Here is a 25,976-nt window from a genome sequence, read left to right on the forward strand (position 1 = left end):
CCTGCGCACCTTTGTCATTACCTCTGTCTTGACTTGAGTTTATTTGTATATCAGTATATCGCTATAAATCATGAACACAATTTATACGGCCGGCTTGATTAATTCTGCAGTGCCCGATCGACCACTCCAACCAGTAGTACTACTTCAGAAAGACAAGAAAGAAAGAAAGAAAGAAAGATGGTTAGGGGGCAGCTCTCACGTCAGATGGAGTTAAACGTGCCACCTTGTGAAGCATGGGATCTCTATATCTCTATGGCACGCTTCGGTTGGCAAAACTTGTTGAAGATTTCAGTCACATTCATAAAATTGAGGTCACTTATGGTGATGGAGGGGTTGGGACTATTCTCAACATAACATTTGTACCAGGTACATATCGAAAACATTCTTAATAACAAGCAAACAACTTATTAGAATGACACAACTTATTAGAAAAACACAACAGCCAATCAAAAATGTCACGAAATCTCCCGTCTTTGGGGATGCCCTCAACACTACACTCAAAGGTAGGACATTTCTCATTTTTATAAGAACTTCTGTATCAGAAACAATGGTATTTCCAATTATAGCTCTCTCTAGGATGTAAAATATATCGTTTCTCACCACCCCATAGTGTATGAGACAAATGTATGCATTTCGATTAGGGTTGTATTCTATGGTTATGTTTCGTTTTTCTTTTTCAGGTTTCTCGTACTAGTATTGCAGTATAATTATCGTTTTAGTACTAGTCCGGTAAAGGATTAAGATACTAGAAGAAAAATAGATATATAAATAAGGAATTTCAATAAAAATATATATGTCGAGAAAACGTACTTATAATTTGATGTCAGTTATTTTTTATTAAAATTATTATTTTTTATCAAAACGAGTATATTCTCATTGTTTATTATTATTATTATTATTATTATTATTATTATTTTGTAATGGTACCATCTTTTTGCCTTAAAATAAAACACTATATACGTGCTAATTTTGTACATTGAATTTGGAAAATGTCCTGGTTTTAGCACTTTGAAAGAGAAGTTCACAAAGGTGGATAACCAAAAGAGTTAACCTTCAAGCCGATCGATCTGTTCACCCCAACATAATAGCCCTTCAATAATAACTCTCCACGTAAGGCATCCAATTTACCTATCCTACATCCACCCAACAGAGAATCAAAAGCTCAAAAAGCAAAATCCTCTTCTTCTTCGAAATTGACTAGAGTCATTTCCTTCACAACAGACTCATTCGTCTTCTTCCCCGTCTACTCAACAATTTCCTTCACAGCAGACCCACTTGTCTTCGTTCGGTTTCCTTCGTCTTCCACCCTTCATTCCGTCTCCCTTCGTCTTCCACCCTGAGCTTACCCAGTGAAAGCCGAGCCATGACGGACTGATTTGAGGAGCCCAATCGACATACTGATTTCGCGACCCCCATCGACGAACTATTTCACGATCCCCATATTTTGCAGGTATGGCCTTTGTGAAAGTGGAAGACTAAAAGAAGTAGTTTATCTGTTCGAGGAAATGGTCTCAAAGGAGCAGATCTTACCTGATGCCCTAACTTACAATGTTTTGATCAATGGGTTCTACCGTGCTAGAAAGATGATTGAATTTATGAGGAAAAATGGATGCAATCCTATTGTATTCAATGACTCAACCCTGATGAATGGATTTTGTAAGGAGAAAAAACTGCTAGAGACCAAAGAAGTTTTTGATGAGATGAAGAGCTTCCGTCTAAAACCAAATACAATTAGCTACCCGACTTTAATTAATTGCTTCTATAGGGTTGGAAAAATCGATGAAGCTACGGAGTTGCTCAAAGAGATGAAAGAAAAAAGTGAAATCAGAGGGAAAGTGAAAGGCAAGAATTGTAATCAGATGGAAAATGGTGTATTTTACTTTTTATAAAACAGTCTACATATCTTGCTGTGATTGGAGACTATTTATTCCCTAAGACCAACCTGTCTGTTCCAAAGAGGAACTGTAACCAGAAACGCCTGAACGAAGTGGAGGTGATTGAAGGAGAATATCTCGAGTTGGGATTCACATTTTATCGGGTTCGGTTCGAAGTGGTCGGAAAGGGATCATCAGATGATGAGTCATCATGCATAATCAGAACCACAATCTTCACAATTATTAGATGATGCAACTGCTACTACTGAATATAATAATGTCATGTCTTATCTGATTAGTATCGAACCTTTGACGAAAATTATGGTGGCTGCAAAACATTATCTCCTCAAAAAAAGTACTACTCCTGCCAAAGATGGACATCATGATTAGTTATGATTAGTTTTGTAATCTAGCTATAATCAAAATTAATAATCTAATCTTGTTTTAATTATCCCATTTAATTAATTTGCACATCATGATCATCTGCTTCTATAAAAGAAATGGACATGAATTTTGGCTTTAGTACTCATGCTAGGATGGCCATTGGAGGGTCATGCAAGCTAGAGTCAGTACTCCTATAAAATATCCCAAGATGTTAACTAGATAGTGATTGTTTTCATGATTTGTAATATGTTAATCAACGGCAGATTAGTCGTTACCATATCATCTATTATCTATCATCCATCATCTACTATTCATTCAACCCATCCATCATCCATCATCTATTCTCTCAAATTATCCAACTAACTCATCATCTATCAACAAGAAGTTCTCATTCCAACAACAAAAGAAAAACAAAAAAAATAAAAAATAAATTGTTCTCATTCCAACAAAAGAACCAATAAAGTGAGCGTATTAGTCAGAAAATAAGATATCATATAAATTTACAAAAATAAACAAAATAAAATTGAACAAACAACAAATTACATAATTTCACAAATGCACCTCAAACCTCAATTGTCTTCATGTAATAAACTCGTCATACTGGTAGTCAATTCTACATTAAGATGTTAAAATATTAGAAATTAGTATAAAAAAAATGAGAAATCAAGATATATAACAAAACTAATTAAATTTGGAATATATTACTTGAGTCTAACTTATAGCTCTCCGCATCATCAATTATATCCAAATAATTTTGACTCAAGTATATGAGAGTAGACTTTAACCAATTTTGCTTACACACAAGAGCCTCCACAATTCTAGGAGCCAAAGAACTCTGAAGCAGATCCAAGACACGGTCTCTTGTGCTAAATGTTGACTTAAATACTATGGTGGTAATCGGAATGGCCAAGATATCTCTCGCCATTATAGCAAGAACTGGATAGTTAGTGGAGTTGACCCTCCACCAAATTAAAATATCAAAACTCTTTATAGGGATCTCAACATCCTCCAACAAATACCGTTCTATCTCCAACTTACAGTCTATCAAACTTGTTGATTTTCGCTCTTTATGGAAGTTTCTCAAAAAAACCAAGAGATCAAATGAAGAGCTACTCTCCATTGAGATACTACTCTCATTATGAGTGTTAGAAATACCAAACTTAGAACCACATGTGTACCTACCACCAAACATAACATATTATTAATAAAAAAGTTTCATATCCCTTTTGAGGATTTCAAAAAATTCCTCACCACTCTCATTGCCAAATGTTTGATTGAACCAATATGCTTGAGTAACCAACTTGTACCGCGAATCAAGAATGGCAGCAACAAACAACAACCTATTTATCTTTCCAAGATCCCCCAATATTTATCATATTTTTTTTCATTCTAAAGGTCATCGCACTCCAGCGTCAATTATTACTGTCACAAAAACTATTCAAATTAGCATGAATAGTAATGAGCTCTTGAAAATACAAATTTGCAGTAACATATGATGTACCAAAATTACGCAATGTGACATTATAAAATACTCCCAAAAATTTCAAAAATTTTTTATAGCCTCACAATCATCAAGCACGGGAGCTCCTAATCCTTTTCTCTCATGCCCATCTCCAGACAAATAAACTCGTGAATACAAATCCTCATCAAGCAAAAATTGTAAGGCTTTTTTATAGCGGAATCGTTAGAGGAAGCATTGTCTGCCGTTATTGTAGGAATTTTGTCAATCCCCAAATCAAGCATATACTCCTCCAATGCCCTCCCAATCGTTGCCCCTTTGTGATCACTAATACGAATAAATGAAATTATCCGCTTATGCAACTTCCAACTATTATTAATAAAATGAGTCATGACACACATGTAATTGATGTTTTGGATAGAAGTCCAAGTGTCGGTGGTGAAGCACATTCTTTACTTAGTAGTCAAAAATATTTTTTTCAAACTATCATTCTCTCTCAAAAGTAGCCTCATACAATCCTTCATCACCATAAAACAAGAAGGAATAGGAAACCTAGGATCAAGAGATTTAGTGTAGTCCTGAAACCCATAGCCCTCAACAATTGAAAATGGCAACTCATCAACTATCACCATCTTAGCAAGGGCAACCCTAATTTTTTTCTCGTTATACTTTGTCATCTCTGGTGTCTTTTCCCCTTCCCCTCCTTCAACTCTTGCCTCTAAGACCAAGAATTATTGACATTTATCCAATCTACTCTTACGATTTTTAGGGCAAAGGGAGATGTGTGCTTTCAAGGCTAAAGTGTCCCGCCTCTTGGGATTACATTTCCACAATCTCGCACAATGGTTACAAGTGGTTGCAGGTTCATCGAGATCACAATCAAGGATTCTTGTGAAGTGATCCCATACTTCAGACCTATTCTTAGGATTTCTAGTACCTGGCGGAGGGAGGTGAGTAGAATGTAAGGTATTAGGAGTGCCAACCGAAGAGTCTAATGGTTCACTAGAAGACTCTTCGATAATGGGAGCCTCAACAGGTTGTAGTGGTCCTTCTGGACATGATGTAGAGGTAGACATAGGAGTGCTTGCACCTTCAACATTCATGATTTAAAACTATAACATAATACAATAAATCAAAAAAGCTTCATGATCAGATTCACAATCACATTAACATTAGAGAACAGATTATAGATTCACAAAGTGATAGATCATTATAATCCAATGATTCAGAACCATAGAGCATAACTTCAAAATTATTTGCAAATATTGTAAATAACAAAAAGTAATCTAAGATTACTCACAAACAAAGCAATTCACAAAGTTGCTGCATATAGATTCACAAACACAAATCATAAACACACTATAACATTTTCAAGGAGGTGACAGATATCATATCACAACCATACTAAGATTAATTTTGATTAAAACAGCTAGGCAAATTATAATTAATACACAAAAACATCCCCACTACACAGATTCACAAATTATAATTAATTTTAATTAAAACAACTAGGCAAATTATAATTAATACACAAAACATCCCCATTACACATATTCACATATTATAATTAATTTTAATTAAAACAGCTAGACATCTACCCATCTACACCTATTCACAAAGTCTTCATTTGTCCCTGTTCAAAAGTTGAGTTTTTGAGACCCATGACCTTAATCCAAAATACATTGTTTCATTATTGTGCTGTCACTTCTAACACTTCTGTGATCCTTCAAAAACTATATTATAGCACTGTAAGTATTTTCTTAAAGAACTTTTTGAGATTTAAATATATTTTTGAGCTAACTCATATTTACTGTGAACTGGTTGGTTATGCCGGACTGAGTCCAAGGAGCAAGGGGGTCGGTTGAATTGGTGGATGGGGTTTTTGTGTGATTGGATTATGCGGGGTTTTGTTGGTTGTTGAATATTTTGTGTCGTGTCTTGTACATTGCATAATTGCATGCATGTTCATGTTTGTAAATGAAAACTGGGTTTTAGCATAATTGCATACATGTTCATGTGTATATTTGAAAAACAGAATTTTCATGTGAGAAATGATTTTTAGTATGTTTGAAATGATTGGATTGATCGGTTTGAGAGAAATGAAAAGACTGTAGGGATGGTGGTATAGTCTCGCCTGTGATTCCAACCTACGGTGCATGCGGTAGGGATGGTGGTAGAGTCCCGCTTATGATTCCCGCCTACAGTGCTCTGATAGGTACCTCTTATATGAAAAGGAACTGTAGGGATAGTGATATAGTCCCGCCTGTGATTCCCGCCTGTGATTCCCGCCTACGGTGCACGCGGTAGGGATGGTGGTAAGCATGGATGGTGGTATAGTCCCGCCTGTAATTCCTGCCTACGGTGCATGCGGTAGGGATGGTGGTAGAGTCCCGCTTGTGATTCCTGCCTACAGTGTCCAATAAATAATTATGTTGGGTCATTTTTTAGAAAAATGGCAAATTTTATTTATGGCGTGTTTTGGGTCAAATGAGATTTTTGGCGTAAATAATCATTTTAGGGAAAAATGAGGTTTTGGAGTCACATTTGTACACATGTTTGTTGGCTGCATTAATGCATTTATATCTCGTGGATTGTTTAGATTATTACTTACATGCAATACCGTTTTATAGTATCGTAGATTTTAATGCAAATGAGGACGACGAGACTTAGGCTTTGGCTCCACTGGAGGAGTGATCTGGGATTGCTCTCATGTATCGAGATTTATTTTTCCATTGGTTATGTATTTTGCCCTTTGTATTATATTTTGGGATAAGTGTATAACTCTTTTTTGTACTACTTTTATTTTGGTAAGTTTGTATTTAAAATTCTGGTACTTAGTTGGTTAGCTTTTAATTTAACCGCTATGACTTTTGTTGTGCACTTTTTGCATGTTGCACACACTAGAGCACTTATCGTTGGGATGCATGACCCTTGTTATCATCATCTCGACGTCATGATTCTCATGTTTCCGTACGTAGGGGTCGAGATGTCACAAAAAATTTCAGGGAAGGTGGGAGAATTCGAAAACCAAGTCACCACATAAAAAGGCGTCGTTTTACCGTATAAAAATGATGTTGTTTTATGTGGACTATTGGTTGGGCTGACATTTTGACCCTTTTGGATTGGGCTGTTGGGCTTTTTTTTTTTTTTTTTAAACCCTAATTCAAACCCTAAAGGCCTAATCTAAATCCTAAATCAATTTTAATCTATGTTTTAACCTTAAGTCTTTTATATAGTTTTTATAATTCTTTTATCACTTAATTTTAATTGTTAGTATTTATTATTAACAATTATTATTTAACTAGTGTCTAATTACATGTTATTATACTATAATTTTACATGTTATTAACTCAATATAATATTTTATACTAATTTCAAACTTATAAGTAATTCATATAGTATTTAATAGGCTATTAGTATTATAGACTTGTACTATAGTATTTAATTACATGTTGTTCTACTACAGTATTACATATTATTACATTAGTTTCTAACTTAATTATATGCTAGACTTAGTATTCTATATTTAATGTAATTATACTAGTGATTATACATTAGTATACATATTATTGTACATTAATTATTATATATTAGTATTACATATTATTATATTTATACATTAGTAATTTAGGCGTTACATGTCAGTAATATTGTAAGAGTATGATGTTTATATATACTAAACTATTATTAGTCAATTAGTCTATATGTTATACCGTAAATATATTATTTTATAATAATTAGATCATACTAGTATATTATTGAATTTAACTAATTATATAAGATATAGTTATATAAAATTTTCATATTATTATGTTTTAGTTATTATACATTAGTATTACCTGTTATTATAAATTTATATATTAGTGTTTATCTATTAGTATTACATGTTATTATATTTATACATTAGTAAATTAGTGTTACAGGTTAGTAATATTGTAATAATATGATGTTTACATATACTAAACTATTATTTTATAATAATTAGTTCATACTAGTATAATATTGATTTTAACTAACTATATAAGATATAGCTATATAAAATTTATATGATTAATATATATATATATATATAAACACATATATTTATAAAATATGTACAATATTGGTGTCAAAGTCAACTCCACCTCCACCTCTGACTACAAGATCGAAAAGGAGTTGGATTCGGTTCAACTCCACCTCTGACTCTGACTCCGACTTCCCAGGAAAAAAAAACTCCGACTTCGACTCCGACTTGTCGGAATCGAAGCGAAATCGAAGTCAGAGTCAGATTTTTTGGTTTTTCTCAGCCCTATATACCAATTCAAGTGACTAAAGTAAGAAAGATATAACGTATGGAATGAACCGGCAATATTACAATTTATGTTACTGCCTATTTATATTTTTAAAGCATGATTAAATGCTTAATAAATATTATAAGACTTATATTATGTATCTATCGCTCTCCCACTTGAGACATTCAAATTCGCAAGAGATCTCAATTAGCTTGATTTCTACATGGGGTATATTTCTCTTATCAAAACAAAAATTCTATACTTGGGGTATCTATCGCTCCCCCACATGCATTAAGTGAGATGAGAGCGATAGATTATTGGGGTTGTTCCATATCAGTTGTGGAAGGGGCTAATAGTCATTTTAAAAGTGTGAAGGAAAGTCTCAACTCTTGATCTAACTTTTGAAGTTGAGAGAGGCCCAAGACCACTCAACACTGGTACCAGAGCTTAGGTTTACCAACAATATGCAGGAGAAATGGGTCGCTGCTTCAACCCCGGGCCTAATGTGTAAGAGGAGATTGTTGGAGTTGTCTCACATCGGTTGTACAATAGGCTGGTGTTCAGTTTATAAATGTGAGGGAAAGTCTCACTCCTTGAACTAGTTTTTCCTAATAATAATGGTAATTATTGTTAGGTTTGTGGAGCCTGGTTTTGTTGGTGTGTCGACCCAATTTGATGATCCAACCCAACAAAGATGCGTTATAGTTTTTTGGCAGATTTTCAATGAGGCTTGGGCCATTGAGCGCACGTAGGCCCAAGCCGAAGCGAAATTTCACTCGACACTTTGCTCAAGCGAATAACGCAGAAAAGTAAAAATTAGGATTTCCCTTGTGTGACACTATAAATATGAACTTAATTAACAGTTTATTACGTTCTAAGTGTTTTGAACTATGAGATTTCATCTCAAAGTGTATTTTGTAATTCTTCAGCATAATAAGATCATCTGCAGCTCTGTGGACGTAGGTACGTTGCCAAACCACATTAATTTTTGTGTCGTGTGATTGATTTGTATGTGTGTGCTTTCTCTTGTTTGTCATCGTTGGTTTTTTTCTCAACATAGATAAATGTTTTCCGAATAGTTTGATTCCTACATTGGGTATCTGTCACTCGATCTCCCACATGCATCAAGTTAATTTCATCATAAGCTTTTTATATTGAATTAATCTATATATGGTCGATGATATTGATCAAACTCATGATCATGCATGAAGCAAGTGATTACGCATGCAAGTTTGTTTTATTCATGTTCAGCCAAACTTCCAACTCCTACCAACAACGACAGAAATAATTAAAGATCGAAGTACTCCTACTGGTACTCGATCGATTATTTCTTCGATTAGAATTTTTTAATTAAATAAATATTTTTAATAATAAAGCTGAAACAATATACACAGCTCATGCAGAACCACAACTGCTGCAAGCCTAGCTACAACTATTTAATGACAATCACTACTCCCAAACATGACTTGGAAACAATATGATACATAATTATCATAGGGCCGCCATAAATGACCAAGTTCACCTCATCTTAATTTTGGGTCTAATTCTTTCATTATTTTTTTTTTTTCATTTTTTGATATCACAATCATCAGTGTCATCATTAATGAGGACTTTTGAGTAATTAAATCCTTAATTAGTATAATATAGATTAATCTATACTATGATCTTAAGGAAAATAAGCACTCCCGAGATCTTTTTAATTTGACCTATTCTATTTGGGTGGATTGTGGATTTACACAAAACAACAAAAAATGGCCGGCTAGCTTAATATATAGTACTGCTATATATTAATTAAGATGATCAGTTTAGAGCACCGCCAAGTAGTACTCTTGCATGATTGAATATTAGATAAACCTCCAATTGTTTAATTAATGGCAATACTGATTAGGTGATCCAACGGCCAGTTCCATTCAGTCATGATCTTGTGCTTTTCATATTAGATCTTACCATATAGGAATCTTTAGTGGAAAACTTTTTCCCAAGAGGCCAGCGGTCTAAGGCCCTTATCCTTAATTACACCATATATAATTAATTTGATTATAAGATAATGCCCTAAACACAACTATATCTTATATATTGGGTTCTGCACATTCAAGCTCTAAGTACGTACGTACAGTAGTAATACTTCATCACTCACACCAGAAAGATTGATCAGAATTAAGCTGCAAGATGGTTGGGAAGCTCTCCCACGAGATAGAGGTAAACGTGCCGGCAAGCGAAGCTTGGGAGCTCTATGGCACCCTTCGGTTGCCAAAACTTATTGTTGAAGAAGCTTTTCCCGGTATCATTGAGAACATTGAGGTCATTGAAGGTGATGGTGAGGCTGGGACCATCATCAAGATCATACCAGGTAATATTACAAGATGATCATCAAGATCATGATGCTGAATTAATCTTCCAATTAAACCTTTTTTTTTTTTAATATTTAGATTATTATACTTAAAACCCTTGCATCAGAAATGTATCATGAGTAGTACTAGATTATTATACTGATCCAAATGGAAGGATCAGTAGTAGTACTAGTTGTTCAGATCAATATTTAGCTTTTACAGTGTATGTTTTAGATGTTTAAAGAATCTTCTATTTAAATATTTACTAATTCCTTTTTCTAATTCATTCAACATGATTTAATATTGAATGAATTATTAGGAACACCTGGTTCTAAAGCTCATAGAGAGAAGTTCACAAAAGTCGACAATGAGAAACGCCTGAAAGAAGTAGAGGTACTGATTGAAGGAGCTTATCTTGAGATGGGGTTTACATTTTACCGTATGAGTTTTGAGATCGTGGAAAAGGGCGACGATTCATGCATTATAAAAACTAAAGTTGAGTATGATGTGAAGGAAGAGGCAGCTGCACCTAATGCCTCCAATGTCGTCAGCATCGAGCCATTGGCAAAAATTGCAGAAGCTGCCAAAACTCATCTCCTGAAAAACAAAAGTAGTACTGCTTAAGACCATGCATGCTGACGATCATGATCAATATATAATTCAGTAATAAATTTACAAAATGATCGATGGTGATGTTGAATATGATCATAATATTAGGTTTTTCATGTAATAATCATCAATATATAATATGTTTGGGTTTGGTATACATCATTTTCAACCTCCAATCATATCCCATATTTAATGTTTTGTAGTAGGGACTAAACCAACTCTCGATCGATCATTACATATATATATATAGGATTTGCATAGTAAAATACAATGGAATACGGTGAGTACCACATCATGTATAGGTAGATCCTCCTAATTCCTTCATTGATTGCGCATTCCTTTTGGGATAGAAAAGTAAAAGTTCAATGGAACAATCTCAATACACATCTAGAACTGCGACTATATATTGGGTTGAATATATATAGGCCGTACGTACGTATTTAATGAAAAACCACAATCTAATTATTTAAAATATTAAACAGAGGATCGTGCTAGCTACATCCTCGATCGGTGGGTGTAGTACGAGAAAACTCACCAAGAATACCATTTGGTCTTTTTTTTTTTTTTTTTTTTTATTCTAGCTCTTTCATACATTTTTTATACCTTAAACTGTTTTTTTAAAAAAAAAAACTCATGTACAACATAATTAAAAAAATATTTTCTTAATCATTAGGTTAAAAAAATCAATCGGTAAAATATTTTCCTTAAATAGATCGACCAGTACTACGTACGTCTAGATCAATAGATCACGATAAGATTGATAGTGATTAATTTGCATGTGTATATATAGGCCGGGCGGAGATCAGAAAACTGTTATTTGTCTTTGCGGCTCAGTGTATTAATGGAGATTTCGGCATGGTGTAGGCTGAAACGTATTCAACAAAACATATATAGTGTATATATACTTCCTATACGGAGAGGTTTGTTGATTAATTGAAAACGAATATATTATAAATACGAGAAATGCTTTAGTCATAGAGATCTCATAAAAGTAAACTCGTAAACTAACGTGCCTTGATATGATACGTTAGATTATAAAAATAATATTTTTATTGTAAAGTAGATCTAACTAATTAGTTATCCTATGAAGCACCCATATTAATTTGTGAATTTGCTTTTATGAAATCTCTTTGTGACCGTAACTTTTCTTAATTAATATAAAAATATGTTTGATGAGCTTTGTTTTTTCACTCTATTTTAGGCAACCAAAATGCATTTTGTATTAGCTTGATACCACATCAAGCATGAGGATATTGATGGTACTGATCATGTAAATGTTTTATTACGATCAGAATAAAGCCAATTAATAAAAAAAAATGAAAGAAGTTGGACTAGTGAGATTATTTCTTCAATACTACAAGAAAAGTGCTTATATGTAGTCAGTTATTTGCGACGAATGATAATTTTCTATCAAAATGAGTCATTTCTGGTCCCGAATGACTATTTTTAAATAATGAGATAATATTCTAAATGAACATCTCTATTTTAAATGACCATTCTAAATGATTTTCTAAATAATCATTTTCATCATAAATAATCATTTTCGTCACAAATTAAGTGAGCATTCTCGTCGCATAAATAGTCTTTTTTAAGTGAAAATTAGTAATAGTGATGAAATACTACTGCATATAGGAACATAAAGCAAGAATGAAACGAACTTGGTAGAGGCGTAAAACAAAACGAAATCGTTGTTAAACACAAATAATAATAATAATAATAATAATAATTATTATTATTATTATTATAATAAAAGCATAATAACTTTTTACAGTACTTTAAACCTTTGAATTTTCAATAATACTTTTGTAACATGCATCCTAGACTATCAAAATGCATGGTAATTGCATGATATTCTAAACATGTTTTGACAATATACACCATTTATTAAGATATGACTCGTAAGATCATTTATTAATTGTGTCATATGTCCTATTTAATTTCCATGGTTCTTAATGATTAAATATCAACCAAGAGTACTATATATAATTAGTAATTTTATTAGTCAATTTTCCATTAAATCATTTAAGCTGTAAATTGAAATATGACCAAAAATAAAAAGAGAAATTCTATTTGCAGTCCTGAAGTGGGGACTGCATGTGTAAACACATACTTAAATGAGAGAAAACATTATTTTAGGAGGGATGATTTTGTAATTTTACAAAATTTTTAAGTTAAAATAGCCTAGGCCTGCACATGCAGTCCCCAAGTGGGGACTGTACCTAGCATTGCTCAAAAAAAAATAAATAAATAAATCTTGACATGAAAACAGTTTACTATTATTGCTTTTATTTTTCTTTTTATCAAAAGTTGTGAATTTTTTTAACTTTTGAAATTAATTTTCACCTAATTTAATATTCCACCATCATGTTGAAAATTTCCTCAAGATCCTATTTGGAATATATATTCTCCTAATTTACTTCTTTTTTTGTGTGAAGAGAAAGTGGTTTCCTTGTCACATGATTAGGAAATATAATTAAATATTTGTCATTATTAATTGATCTTGTCCTACCATGAATAAAAATTTAATTAGTATTCTTTAATGGAACACAATTAGGAATATTAATTAATTTGCAGTACTCTAGGTAAGGATTAATGCTTCTAGAAATCCGGTGGCTGTAACATATATAAGACCCAAGTCTTCAACCCAAATTACTTAAATGTCCAGTCTTTTTTTTTTTAACTATTTTTTTGTGATGATAAGAAAATATCAAATCTTCACAACAAGATTTGCTCAAAACAGTACTAATAAACTAAAAAGCTTGCTTAGGTATGCCATCATGACATGATACAACGTTATTTTCAACATTATAACGGCCATGCATGTATCATTAGTTCGTTTAATTATTTAATTACTGTTTTTAATAATATTTTTTTTTTGGTAGGTGAAAAAGTGGGCTGGGCCGGGTTTTGGGGGGTTAGAGGGTAAACTTCTATATCAGTATATACAGAAATGAGTTTTTGTGACGGATTATTTATGATTAAAGTGATTATTTACGACGAAAACAGACTCATTTTAACAGAAATTAATCATTTTTATAAGAAATAATTGACTACAAATAAGCAATTTTCTTATAGTGTAATTACGTATATATAGAGAGGGATATATCATGATGCTTGATCAGTACTATAATTGTTTGTATATATATTGCTCTTTGTATTGGAATCTTTGTACTCTCCTCCTTGTCTTTACCTCTTATATCTATCTTGAGTTTATATATATATATATAAATATATATATATATAATATATATCGCATGGAAAGATACTGCAGTAAATTAACACGAATAGCTAATTTGGGTTTCTGCAGATTTCTCTACAGCAGAATCGAAAGAGAAGAAAAATAAAATTATAAGCAAGCAGCAATATGGTAGTTGGGCAACTCTACCACGAGATGGAGGTAAAGGTGGTGGCTAGGCAAGCTTGGGAGCTCTATGGCACACTTCTCTTATCAAAACTGGCTAAAGAATCGCTTTCGGGTCTCGTTGAGAAAAGTGAGGTCTTAGAAGGTGATGGAGGTGTTGGGACTAAAATGAAGATAACATTGGTTCCAGGTATATCATACATGTATGTATAAGCTATATAGCATTAATCAAATTAATTAGGACGTTAATTAATTTGAGTAGGTACCGGTTTGAGTAGCTATATATTATACTTCTAGTACTGCCTGTAACTTAAGACATTGATCAGATGAGATGTGTATGTCATATATAAAAGATGGAATCAATTGTTCACACATGAACCTCCTGATCTGGTATAGGGTGCTTATAAATGCACTGTATATGCTCTATGTTTTAGAAGTTTGAATTGTTACTCTCCATTTTACTTCACTTAACTCTTTCTTCTTCGTTGAAACAGGGTCAGCTAGCTTTAGAACCTTAATAGAGGAGTTCACAAATGTCGACAATGAGAAATACGTGAAGGAAGCAGAAGTGATTGAAGCAGGATATCTTGATCTGGGATTTACTTATTATCGTGTTCGTTTCGAAATAAACGAAAAGGGTGATGATTCATCTGTAATCAAAACAACTGTTGATTATGATGTCAAGGAAGAGGCTGCTGCTAATGCCTCCTATGTCAATATCGAGCCAATGCTAAAAATTGCAGAAGCTACCAAAAAGTATCTCCTGGAAAACAAAGCTGCTAAATCTGCACATTAGCTATAAAAACTTGTAATTTTCCATTGAAACAGCATCTTCAGAAATAAAGTTTCAAACTTGTGGTGTTAAATCATATTTGAAGACCGTACAATCACATATTCCCCATCATACATAATCAAGTCAAACCAATAAGTAGTAGTCAACATTGATTGAACAATGAAACTGGATTTTTTTTACGAACAAAACGATTGATGTTTTTGGGTGATAATGTCAATATTTATTTAGGTGTCACAAGTAATACTACATACAGTCATAGAGTATGTAAACACCGTACAGTCTTTTTAAAAAAGAGTATAATACACTATTAAAAAATTAATTTTTTTTAATGTAAATCTCATATTTATTCACTTTTTTAAAAGTAATTGTACAGTATTTTGACACTCACGACTACAACTATCATTTCTCTTCAATATTTAGAATATTTTTTGATTGTTTGAGAACACTGCTGCTGCTTTTCAAGATATTGATATTTCCATGCAGCGTTAAATTATAATACTCAGGATTAACAGAGTTTTGAAGATTATAAACAAAAACGGCATGCCTGGAATATTAATCTTCCACCACTTCCACTTCTAGCAGATGATGAAAGTGAGCATTTTCAGAATTTAGAAGTGCTCAAATCAAGAACTCACTGTAAATTATCTGAATATTGAAAAAACCATGCGAGACTACAACATTTCATGAATTTATTCAATGTGGAAATTAGTTCCATATACATTGGCACAACTCTAATTAGGAACGTTAAGAGTTTATTATAACAAGACCACATCAAGGTTTTAAGAGTAAGTAAACAAAGGAAAGCAGGCGGGGAGGGAGGCAGAGAGGTATACCTCTTTTCTATGGAAGTAAACAATCAAACACACTCGTACACGGAACATTCAGCAGTCGAAATTCTTCTGTTTTGGGTTGCTAATATAAGAGAATTGGTTTCTGTGCGTTTCGGCCATTTTGGGACCTTCCTATCTTCATTCTTGATTAGCTTTGTAGTCACGGTCTTAAGAAGACTTCTCATGTAACTTACCATGACAGTAACAAGCTCTCTGCAACATTTAAAAAACAGTTAGTTCTCTGAAGGATGAATTTTATTTGTATACCAGAACAAACAAGTCAATATCTAAAACCTCTACGCGCGTTCACTAACAAACAGTATCAGATAGAACCAACAACAAAAATTACCCTGCAGCATCGACTATAACAGCAGTTGAGTCCTAGAAACAAATAAGGAATGCCAGAATGCCAAATAGTTGGATGCATCTTTCATCATCTGCTGTGTATTTGATTAATAATAATTTTTCATAATGAAGCATTTCAAGCATTTTTATGAACTTTATATCATGGTTCAAAAAAAGTAATCATCATTATACATAATATATAGTCCAACAGTTTAAACACAAAACGTTAGTTTCTCTATTCATTTCGTTCTTTCTTACTAAAACTCATCTTAAATAATAATCTAAAAATATACTACACCAAGATTTTTTTCATAATGTTTTTGTAATACCCTGGATTGAGTATATGTAGGTAATAAATGGGATCCCACATTGTTTGGAATGGAGAAATTCATACCCTTTATAATGATTCCAAAGGATTTCAATTGTAACATTGACTAGTCTTTTTTTAGTATAGGCCTAGATGTGGTTTGGGTTTTCCTTGATACTAGGTTTGGATACCAAAACCATCTCAATCCATCTCATCCCATCTTATCTCAATTTTCACAAATTTCTACATAAAATACAATAAACAATTCAACTTTTTCAAATCACAAAACAATAATAATATTAAGAGAAAATATTCTAATAATATTTTATTCAACTTTCAACTTTCATCTAAAACCATCTCATCTCATCTCACTATCCAAACCCTACTACCTGAGTCATTTACAGCTTTAGTTCTACCTTTTCGTTGTAAGAGATGGTTTATTATGATAAGATTCTAAACCAGGTTACGGGTTCCAAAAGCATATAAATCTATCTCAAGGATCAATTTCTTCCGAGGACTGAACTCTCAAAACAGTTTTTTATCTAGTATCCATGATATTATCATTATATGGCCCAAAATTCATTACTATTATCATCCATAATTCATTATTTTCCTTGCACCTATTTGCAAAAATAACATCTTAGTTCTTCAAGATTTATTTCTATATGTAAAAGTAAAATAGTTTCAGTTTTTTTTATTTTTTGAGTCATGGTGTCTGTGATTCTCTACACAGTCATGATGAAGAACAACAATCTGTAAAATGGTTTAATAAAAAAAAGAAAATCTGGGCCGACAGGTAATTTCCAAATTCTATGCAGGCTACCAAGATGTTCAAGAGTTGCCACGCATTAAGACCAACTTCAAAGAAGATGGAGAATACTGACCAAATCAAGGATAAAGGATGCATTGTACTTACAGTGGTGAGCAAGGAGAACAACCGCCATTTACATAGTACACAAACAAGTATGAGTCACAGTGCTGACCATTGATAAAGTAGAAACCTTGCAACCTCCTTACACACTTGAATGACATTTTCTTGTACAAATGGATTGCAGCATTATTGTAAAATATGACATGCAGGTAAACTGCTCGGCAAGTTGGGATACTTGATGCATATTTTATGACCTTCCGAATTAATGCAGAAGCTGCAAATCCATCAGGAATCAGTTTTTTTGTATGCAAGGAGTCTCAAAAATTGTATCAAAGGGGGAATATCCTACCTATGCCACAATTTCTATAGGCTTCTACTACTCCCACCGTCAAAATGTAGACTAAAGTTTGATCTGATTTTGATGAGTCATATCTTAGCAAATCCGTTATCTACAAGGCCAACATTGGTATAAATGAGTTTAGAGAACCAATAAAAAATAAAAACGAAAAAAAGGGAGAAATGATGCAAACTTACAAAATCCAAATGATTTTAAGCCTTTGATTTACCTACTAAACCATGGTAAGTTAAAAAGAAAAATATGTACAGAGAATGTCAATAAGGGGTAGTGAATCTGATAGGAATTTTTTGCATCAATAATCTCCTTAAGTTGGAATATCTCGTGGTAGCTTCTACAACACTAAATATGAGCCAAACATATGGTAATTGTATAAACAGTTGCCAGATAGCCCGCAAGTAATGTCTCAAGAGTTGACCAGCGACCTCAAATCAAACCTCACCTTGCGAAGGATGCAAGAGGAAATAAACCATCGGGTATAAGGGTTTAATGAAAGTTGTAGAGTAAATTTTAACCACTCACCTCACTTTCTTTTGCAAGAACAATTCGTGCGGTTATAAATCCAATAAGTTCATCACTTTGACCATCTGGCCGACTGCGGTCAACGGCAGCCCATGATACAATTTCACGTCCATTGACAACATTTTGGAAGAACTCAGACTCGTACCTGCGGATTAGCACTGTGTTATAAAGAAGAAATTTCATCATCCTGAAGTCTCTAATTGCTGAAGAGAATCGGATGAAAACATATACCGGATGGGAAACAAATCCCCATGGATTCGCTCTAAAACCTCAAGGTCGGAGGGTTGTATAGGCCTATAGCATATAGTTGGATGGTGAGACAGCTTTGGGTTTACCATTGATTGTGCTGTTAATCCCCAGCAAAGATCTGATATACACGGAGAATGCAACTGCAAACTTCTTCCATTTATATCAGATCAGCCACAAAGGCCATGCAGGAGGTGGAGAAAACTGTAAAAGAAATTACGATTTCATTAGTTACTTATGATTACAGATTGCACACATACAAATACAGAGAGAAGGTGATTTCATATTTGAGTTGGAAAGGAGCAAAGAGCATATTCAATTTATAAAAATAATATATAAAAATAGAATGCATTGTTTTGACAAGCCTAACAGTATTCACACTTTTTCCAATTATCATTGACTGTGCTTTGGTATCTTTCTTTCAATCAAAAGAATAAAAAAACATTGAGAACAATAGTGATTACGTAACACTACTATGAGGAGAGGAGAAGAAAGGGAACGCTGATGCTAAGTTCTTTTCAAGGGAAATATGTTATGCCCCGCAATAATAGCCATGAAATTCTGATACCATCTACATTAGATTTACAAAAGAAAGATCAAAAGTCAGAATATTGTTTACATCTTGACTCTGCACTGGTTATCTTCACTTCTAAGTTAACAGAAATCATAGACTATCACAATCAAATTATGGTGTTATAATGTAGCAGGCTAAACCGAGATGTGAAAACGTATATTAGTATCTATATATTAGTATCTACTTCTCCAAGCATACAAAACTGATTCTCTCCATATAGAGTAACTTATTTTCAAAGTTAAAACCAGATTCCCGAAGTTAAAACCAGATACCCTTCAAAGTTCAAAGTGATATTTAAATCAACACCCTAAAAAGTATGAAACAAACTACACCATGAAACCAGTTGGCGACGCACAAGTTTATTGATTGGATATAAAGAAAAGATAAAAAAGAGGAATAATGACTCCATCGCTCTACAGAAGAAAGGATGTTCAATAGCTAATCTTAGCTTTCAAGTTTAAGGATTGCATATTCCCGAATAATCTCTGTTTTTTTATTAGCACCGGGTATTCGAGAACGTCTCGACTAATCCCAGAGGTGCACAAGCCCTCTCAGTAAAGAGTTTTCCGCAAGTGCACCTCAGGTAATTCAAAAAAGAAAATCCTTCAATCCAATGGCCCCTAAATATTGTTTGCACCCAAAAGGATTCAAACCTTAGACCTTGGAGGGAGCATACCACCAAGACTAAAGCCTTTACCACTTGAGCCAACCCTAGGGATTTAATCTCATTTTGAAAAGAATAGAGTTTCTATTTTCAATAAAGAATAGAGATGCGTTAAAAAAGCAAGGAAAAATGTATAAAGACAATCAATAATAGAATAGCCATAAAGAAGATAAAAAATCATCAACTCTATTATGCCGAGAAAGATTGGAAGTCATGTAGTTGACCACTAACAGAATACACTTGCAGAATAAATTTTTTGCAGTACGACACTTCTTTTGTTGGAATAAAATGGTACTTATTTTTCCATAAGAAAGGGCATGGGGGGTGGTGAGCAAGGTGAGAAATTAAAACAAATACCACAACGGCACCAAGGACAAAGCCTAGAAGGGTAAACTAAGCAAGAAGATTTATAGGAAAAACAACTCAGCAGGATTTATAAGAATCAAATTAGGGGTATGTGAACTTCTGACCAAGGTGACCAACAAAGCCAAGCAGTTATACATACATATATATATATATATATATTAAGCTAGTGATTGGCACACTTTTTTATTGGTAAACAAGATTTTATTGATCAAAAGAATAGGCAAGAGCCCAAGTATACGTGATATATACAAGAGTAACGCCAAAGCGTGCTAATTTAGAGATACAAGGAATTCATGAAAAGTCATGCCTTGAAAATCAATTACAATCGACCAAAGGAGAAAAGTATAGAATAATAAATTTCTAAGCTCATCCATAGACTGCACTTGATCTTCAAAACTTATTTCATTCCTCTCCCTCCAAATACACCACCATAAACATATTGGAACCATCTTCCAAATTGATGCAATCTGAGAGTAACCCTAAATGTCTCTCCAAGAAGTTAGGAGGTTAATTAACCGTGTAACGCCCCAATGGAAGGACCAAATCACATGGCATATACTCCAAATGACTAATCAACGATACAATTGGAGCCCCATTAGAACATTATAAAAGACAAGAACTTCTCCTTCCCAAGCAATATGAGATCACATACACCACATGTCTTATCCTCTTATCATATGGGGTATCACAATCTCCCCCCCTTAAATTCTCAACGTCCTCGTCGGGCCCATCCGTCGTAGATGACATAGCTCAAGTCCCATATTTCTGGTTGGGATAGGCTCTGATATCATTTGTAACGCCTCAATGGAAGGCCCAAACCACATGGCCTACACTCCAAAAGAACTAGTTAATTATACAATTGAAGCTCCATTGGAACATTATAAAAAGCAACAACTTCTCTTTCCCAAGCAATGTAGGAATACACTACCTACCTTATCCTCTAATCATATGGGGTATCACAACCCGTCTTGGCATCACCCAAGCTAATCCCATCCGAGCAAAGACTTTATTTCACAATGCCCTGGCAATCTCACAATGAAGTTGTAGAGGGTCAACCAACACTCCACTCTTTTTGCACATACAATACTAATCCATGACTATGATTCGACATTCCTTAGGTTGTCTAAAGTGAGGATCTTTCTCAAGAAAGCCATCCATACAAAAAAATTTTCCTTTAGAGGTGCCTTTGTCTTCCAAATACTCTTCCATGGGAATGAATTTGTATTGTACATTGTCATGGCTTGGTAGAAAGAGCAGACTATGAACTTCTTTCTTAGAGGGGCACCAAAAGATCTTGATTTCGATTCCCCCCAACAAATGGGTGGAGTACACTAGGTCATAGAACTCCAAAAAAGTGTCAATTTCCTAATCTTGTGTATCTCTAAGGAATGTAACATTCCGTCGGGAAATACCATTAGAGAGTATGAAGAGGTCCGCAATCAAGGCTTCTTTCATACTTGCTATACTATAAACTTGTGGATAAGTTTCCTTGAGTGCCCTCTCACACACCATACATCATGCCAAAATTTAATTTTGATTCATCACCCACTGCAAAGCGGGGTATATCTTGTATATGTGTCCCAACCTCTTCTTATATGCTTCCGTATAAATATTATAAAGTTAAAATATTTTTAAATATAAATATTTTTGTGTTGGGATTTGAAAAAGTTGAACTATTTTTTATATTTTGTAATGATTAGATGAAAAAGTTGAAAATTTAAAATTGAAAGATATTTGTATTTGTGGTGTTTGGAAATTGAAATAAGATGGGATGGGATGGGATGGGATGGGATGGGAGGCCTTTGCTATCCAAACCAGGCCTTAGTCATTGTATAATGTTTAATGCAATGCATAGGCTTGTGATGAATATGGTGGACCATTTTCAACAAAGAAAACTAAGAGGATGCTTGGGAAATGAGATGAGATGATAATTTTGTGAATAGTAGTAAGACGGTTTGTGAATAGTATTGAGATAGTTTGAGTTAAGTATTTTTTGGATTTTGAAAAAAAAAATTGAATAAAAAATATTATAAGTTAGAAACATTGTTATAATATTATTTTTGTTTTGGAATTTGAAAAAGTTGAATTATTTTTTATTTTTGGTTGATTTTTGGGAAAGTTATAATGATAAGTTTGAAAAAATTGTAATGATTAGTTTGAAAGTGTTTGTGTTTGAGTTATGTTTGGCAATAAAATGAGATGGGATGAGATAAGATGAGTTGAAATAAGATGGGATGAAATTAATTTCCAAACATCCTCTAAAATAAGAATGAATGTAGCACTATTATGTATGTCACCTTATTCTGAGAATTTTTAAGAAAAAAAAAAAAAGAATTCAATAAATGCTATCAACCCCAAACAAACTTGAAGAACTCGTGTCAAAACATATGGAACTTCAAATGTCCTCAGAGCATCCCAACAATACTATGATTTTCATTATTTTTTTTATAGGTAATCAAGAAGTTTTATTCATAGAAATAGGCAAAGCCGGAGTACACAGGGAGTATACATGAGAAGCACCCAGTTAGAGTTTACAATCAAAATGAGAAAATCCTGGACGTTTAGCCCATTACGAACAATGGCCCCCACCCATAAGAACAATGATGTTGTCCATATGAAAAAAGCTGCTTTTGAAGGAGCTTTCGTCTGCCATATACTCTTCCATGTGAACATGGTCATTCCAGGGCTCGTTAGAACTTGGTAAAACGATCTGATAGTAAATCTACCTTTCTTGGAGGGGCTCCAATTCATCTTATCACTAGTACCTTGTCATGCTTACGGAATACAATGTTGCATAGAACTCTGTGATAATCTCCAACTCTCAATCTTGGGCTGCCCTAATGAAATCAACATTCCATTGAGGGGAGCCACTGGAAAAGACCAAGAGATCGGCTATCACTACATCCTTTTCTTGTGCAAGATCAAAAATGGCAGGGAATGTATCTTGGAGACATCGTTCACCACACCATTTGTCATACCAAAATATGACACAAGAGCCGTCACCCACTACAATATATTTATGTCTTTGGAAGATCTCTCAATGTATCCTAATGTATTTCCACAAGGGCAATGCTAGAGACCCCACTGGGGGGATCCCATTGGAGCATCCCGCTCCATTTTTCTTTTCTTTTTTTTTAAGTTTTTTTTTTTTTTTACGTAGTGATTAAGAAAATGTTGTTTAATAATATAGAGAATTTTCTTATTTTTTTAAAAAATATTTACAAGTGTTAAAAAAATGATGTGAAAAAAAAAACACTTTTAAATATTTTTTTCACATCATTTTTTAATACTTTTAAATATTTTTAAAAAAAGAAAAAAATTCACAATATTATTAAACAACATTTTCTTAATCACTACATTAAAAAAATCTAAAAAACAAAATTGGAGCGGGATCCCTATCATTTTCCTTTCCAATAACTCATCCCATATAGGCCGTGTACCTCATTCGAGCACCATCCTTCCCAAGCTTCCCCAAACTGTGAATCTCTAACGTACTTCCATAGGGCCCTCTTTTTGTGTTGGTACCTCCACAACCATTTACCTAATAGGACTTGATTGAATTTCGTCAAGTTGCGAAGCCCCATATGGGCTTTTCATTAATATAGCCGCGTATGAAAACTACGCATTGAAAGCAATGTTTTCAAAGGTCCTACTAGATTCTCCCATGTAAAGGCTTCATCATTAAGTTATCAACACGAGGCCAATTTTTTTTAATTCTAGAACTTCTTTACAATTTAATGCATGAAACCAAACCAACTGAAACATATATATATATATATATAGAGAGAGAGAGAGAGAGAGAGAGAATCATAACAATTGCATTTTTTTAATATAAACTTCTACTTTTTTATACCTGAAAAACTCATCGAAGTGAAATAAAAATCCAGGAGAAACCAAACAGACATTGCTCACATCGTCACCATCATCATAATAACAACAAAATAATAATAATAATCATAATATTAATAATTTCTCTACTTTGACATGGCATAAGAGGAAGCAAAGCATGAATTTCTTTATTTTTTTTATAAATATATTAAACTTAATTAATGAAGTCTTAAAAACTTGGAAAAAGAAAAAAAAACGAAACGAAATGAGCACCCATCCAGGGATTAAGGGTTTTAAAGAAGAAATCCTTAAGGCTCACCCCCATTTTCGCCTTATACTCAAAGCTCTGGTCGTTTCTTTATCTCCACCAAAATAAACAACTCAATAACATCTTTACAATGCATCAACGTGTACACACAAACTTCACTTTCCAATACACCAAAAGTTACACCACATGGCAAGACATAACCAAATAACCCAAACAAAATGAGAAAAGCATTCCAAAAGAGCACTCGCTACCTCAAAATTCCATATTAGATGATCTATTGATTTCCCCTAGCTCCTACGCATGCAACACCAATCCATTATGTTATGGTTATGCTTGTGATTTTACCTGTAAATGATGTACTTTGGCTATGATGTACGGAAAGTTGAAAGGGACAACACAGAGAGGAAATGGAGAATTCATACGCTGGAGTGTGTTCGAGGCCACTCCTTCCTCTAGAGAGAAATTAAAAATGCAATAACAAGCTTGTCAGATCTGACAGACTACAGCACCCGCGTGAGCTTTAAGAACCCTCTAATGTAATTACAAAATCACCCTTTCTTTGTCTTTTTCAGAAACAATAAAATTGTAGTAATGAAATGAGTAAAGCTGTGCATTTAACTAAAACCTAATGCTACGCCGTTTTACACTTATTCCCTATGGCACCGTTTAGACTTCAGGATAAGGCTCCTCCCAGACCCTAGCTCTTCTTCATACAGATCATGCGAAATCTCTTCTTCACTCTCAACTGCTGCCTCTCTCTTCCAGAGCCCTAAAAACTCCCCCTTTTCTCTCCTTCGATCCACCACCTCCGAAGCCACGTAACACATTACAACAACGTTCCTTTTTTCGTAATTTATCCAAAGTAAGGACTTCAAGGCCGAAAGGACAAGTCCAACCAGATTAGCCCAATTTACTTCTTGCCGATTATATGGATGGAATAATTGAGTATGAAGACAGAGTCTACTGCCCACGAAATAGAACTTCCCATAAGGAATAGGCCATCCCCAACAACAGCCAAGCATAAATGTTCCATAAAAAACACCAAGATTCAAACCCAAGAAGTACAGGACATTAAAACACAACAGTCTTCTTTACCAAATAAAGACCCGATCTTCTTAACTTTTCTACAACGAATACTAAGCTCAATTCGAACTCTAAGGCATTAAAAGAATTAAAAATTAAAATGCCGAGAGAGAGAGAGAGAGAGGGAGATTAATTCACACCATACGAACTGAAGATTAAACGGTCGAATTTTTATTAACCATTAAAATTATATATAACACGAGCAACCCAATAAAATTCAATCAAGATTACTTCATCAAACACCAAGATTCAATTAAAAAAAGGAATCTCAGATAAGATCTCGAGAATCAAACTGAATCAGACCTACTTACCACATCGGTATTGGCCGAGAGAGTCCGGAGAGAGAAACGGCAAAATCAGAGGTTGCTGGAGGTTCAGAGATGAGAAAACAACGAGAAAAGGAACGGAAATTTTGGGTTTTCGTTTGTCGGGTTCCAATCTTCCACAGGTAATACCTTTCCAGGGAACTTATTGGACTTCGATTTTTGAAGCGTCAAATTGAAAATTGTATTTTATTATTCTTTGCTTTGTGTGACTTTAGTACTGTTATCGGCAATATATAAAGAAAGACTTGGCACTTAAGAAAAGGTACGTCAAAGAATTTTCTTGACATACCATGTAGGGAATTATGAATAT

General features: G+C 33.7%; 3 protein-coding genes across 4 annotated transcripts; 2 read left to right on the plus strand and 1 right to left on the minus strand.

Annotated features, from left to right (window-relative positions):
• Positions 1 to 10,043: 10,043 nt before the first annotated feature.
• LOC108984315 (S-norcoclaurine synthase 1-like) lies at positions 10,044 to 11,082 on the plus strand. Its single transcript, XM_018956228.2, has 2 exons — positions 10,044 to 10,338; positions 10,638 to 11,082. Exons 1-2 carry the CDS (start codon positions 10,158 to 10,160, stop codon positions 10,940 to 10,942), a joined length of 486 nt encoding a protein of 161 aa, XP_018811773.2. The 5' UTR covers positions 10,044 to 10,157; the 3' UTR covers positions 10,943 to 11,082.
• Positions 11,083 to 14,291: 3,209 nt separating this feature from the next.
• On the plus strand, positions 14,292 to 15,084 carry LOC108984314 (S-norcoclaurine synthase 2-like). Its single transcript, XM_018956227.1, has 2 exons — positions 14,292 to 14,478; positions 14,783 to 15,084. Exons 1-2 carry the CDS (start codon positions 14,292 to 14,294, stop codon positions 15,082 to 15,084), a joined length of 489 nt encoding a protein of 162 aa, XP_018811772.1.
• A 618-nt stretch (positions 15,085 to 15,702) lies between these two features.
• On the minus strand, positions 15,703 to 25,880 carry LOC108984316 (histone acetyltransferase MCC1-like). Of its 2 annotated transcripts, none has more exons than XM_018956229.2 (6): positions 25,652 to 25,880; positions 18,543 to 18,761; positions 18,312 to 18,456; positions 17,784 to 17,883; positions 17,480 to 17,708; positions 15,703 to 16,124 (listed from the first exon to the last, which is right to left on the minus strand). In XM_018956229.2, exons 2-6 carry the CDS (start codon positions 18,647 to 18,649, stop codon positions 15,938 to 15,940), a joined length of 768 nt encoding a protein of 255 aa, XP_018811774.1. In that variant the 5' UTR covers positions 18,650 to 18,761; positions 25,652 to 25,880; the 3' UTR covers positions 15,703 to 15,937. The 2 variants fall into 2 exon arrangements, with proteins under 2 accessions (XP_018811774.1, XP_018811775.1); XM_018956230.2 differs by having other exon boundaries at positions 25,644 to 25,880.
• Positions 25,881 to 25,976: the final 96 nt, after the last annotated feature.

Source organism: Juglans regia, chromosome 13, assembly GCF_001411555.2.
Source record: "Juglans regia cultivar Chandler chromosome 13, Walnut 2.0, whole genome shotgun sequence".
NCBI lineage: Eukaryota > Viridiplantae > Streptophyta > Magnoliopsida > Fagales > Juglandaceae > Juglans > Juglans regia.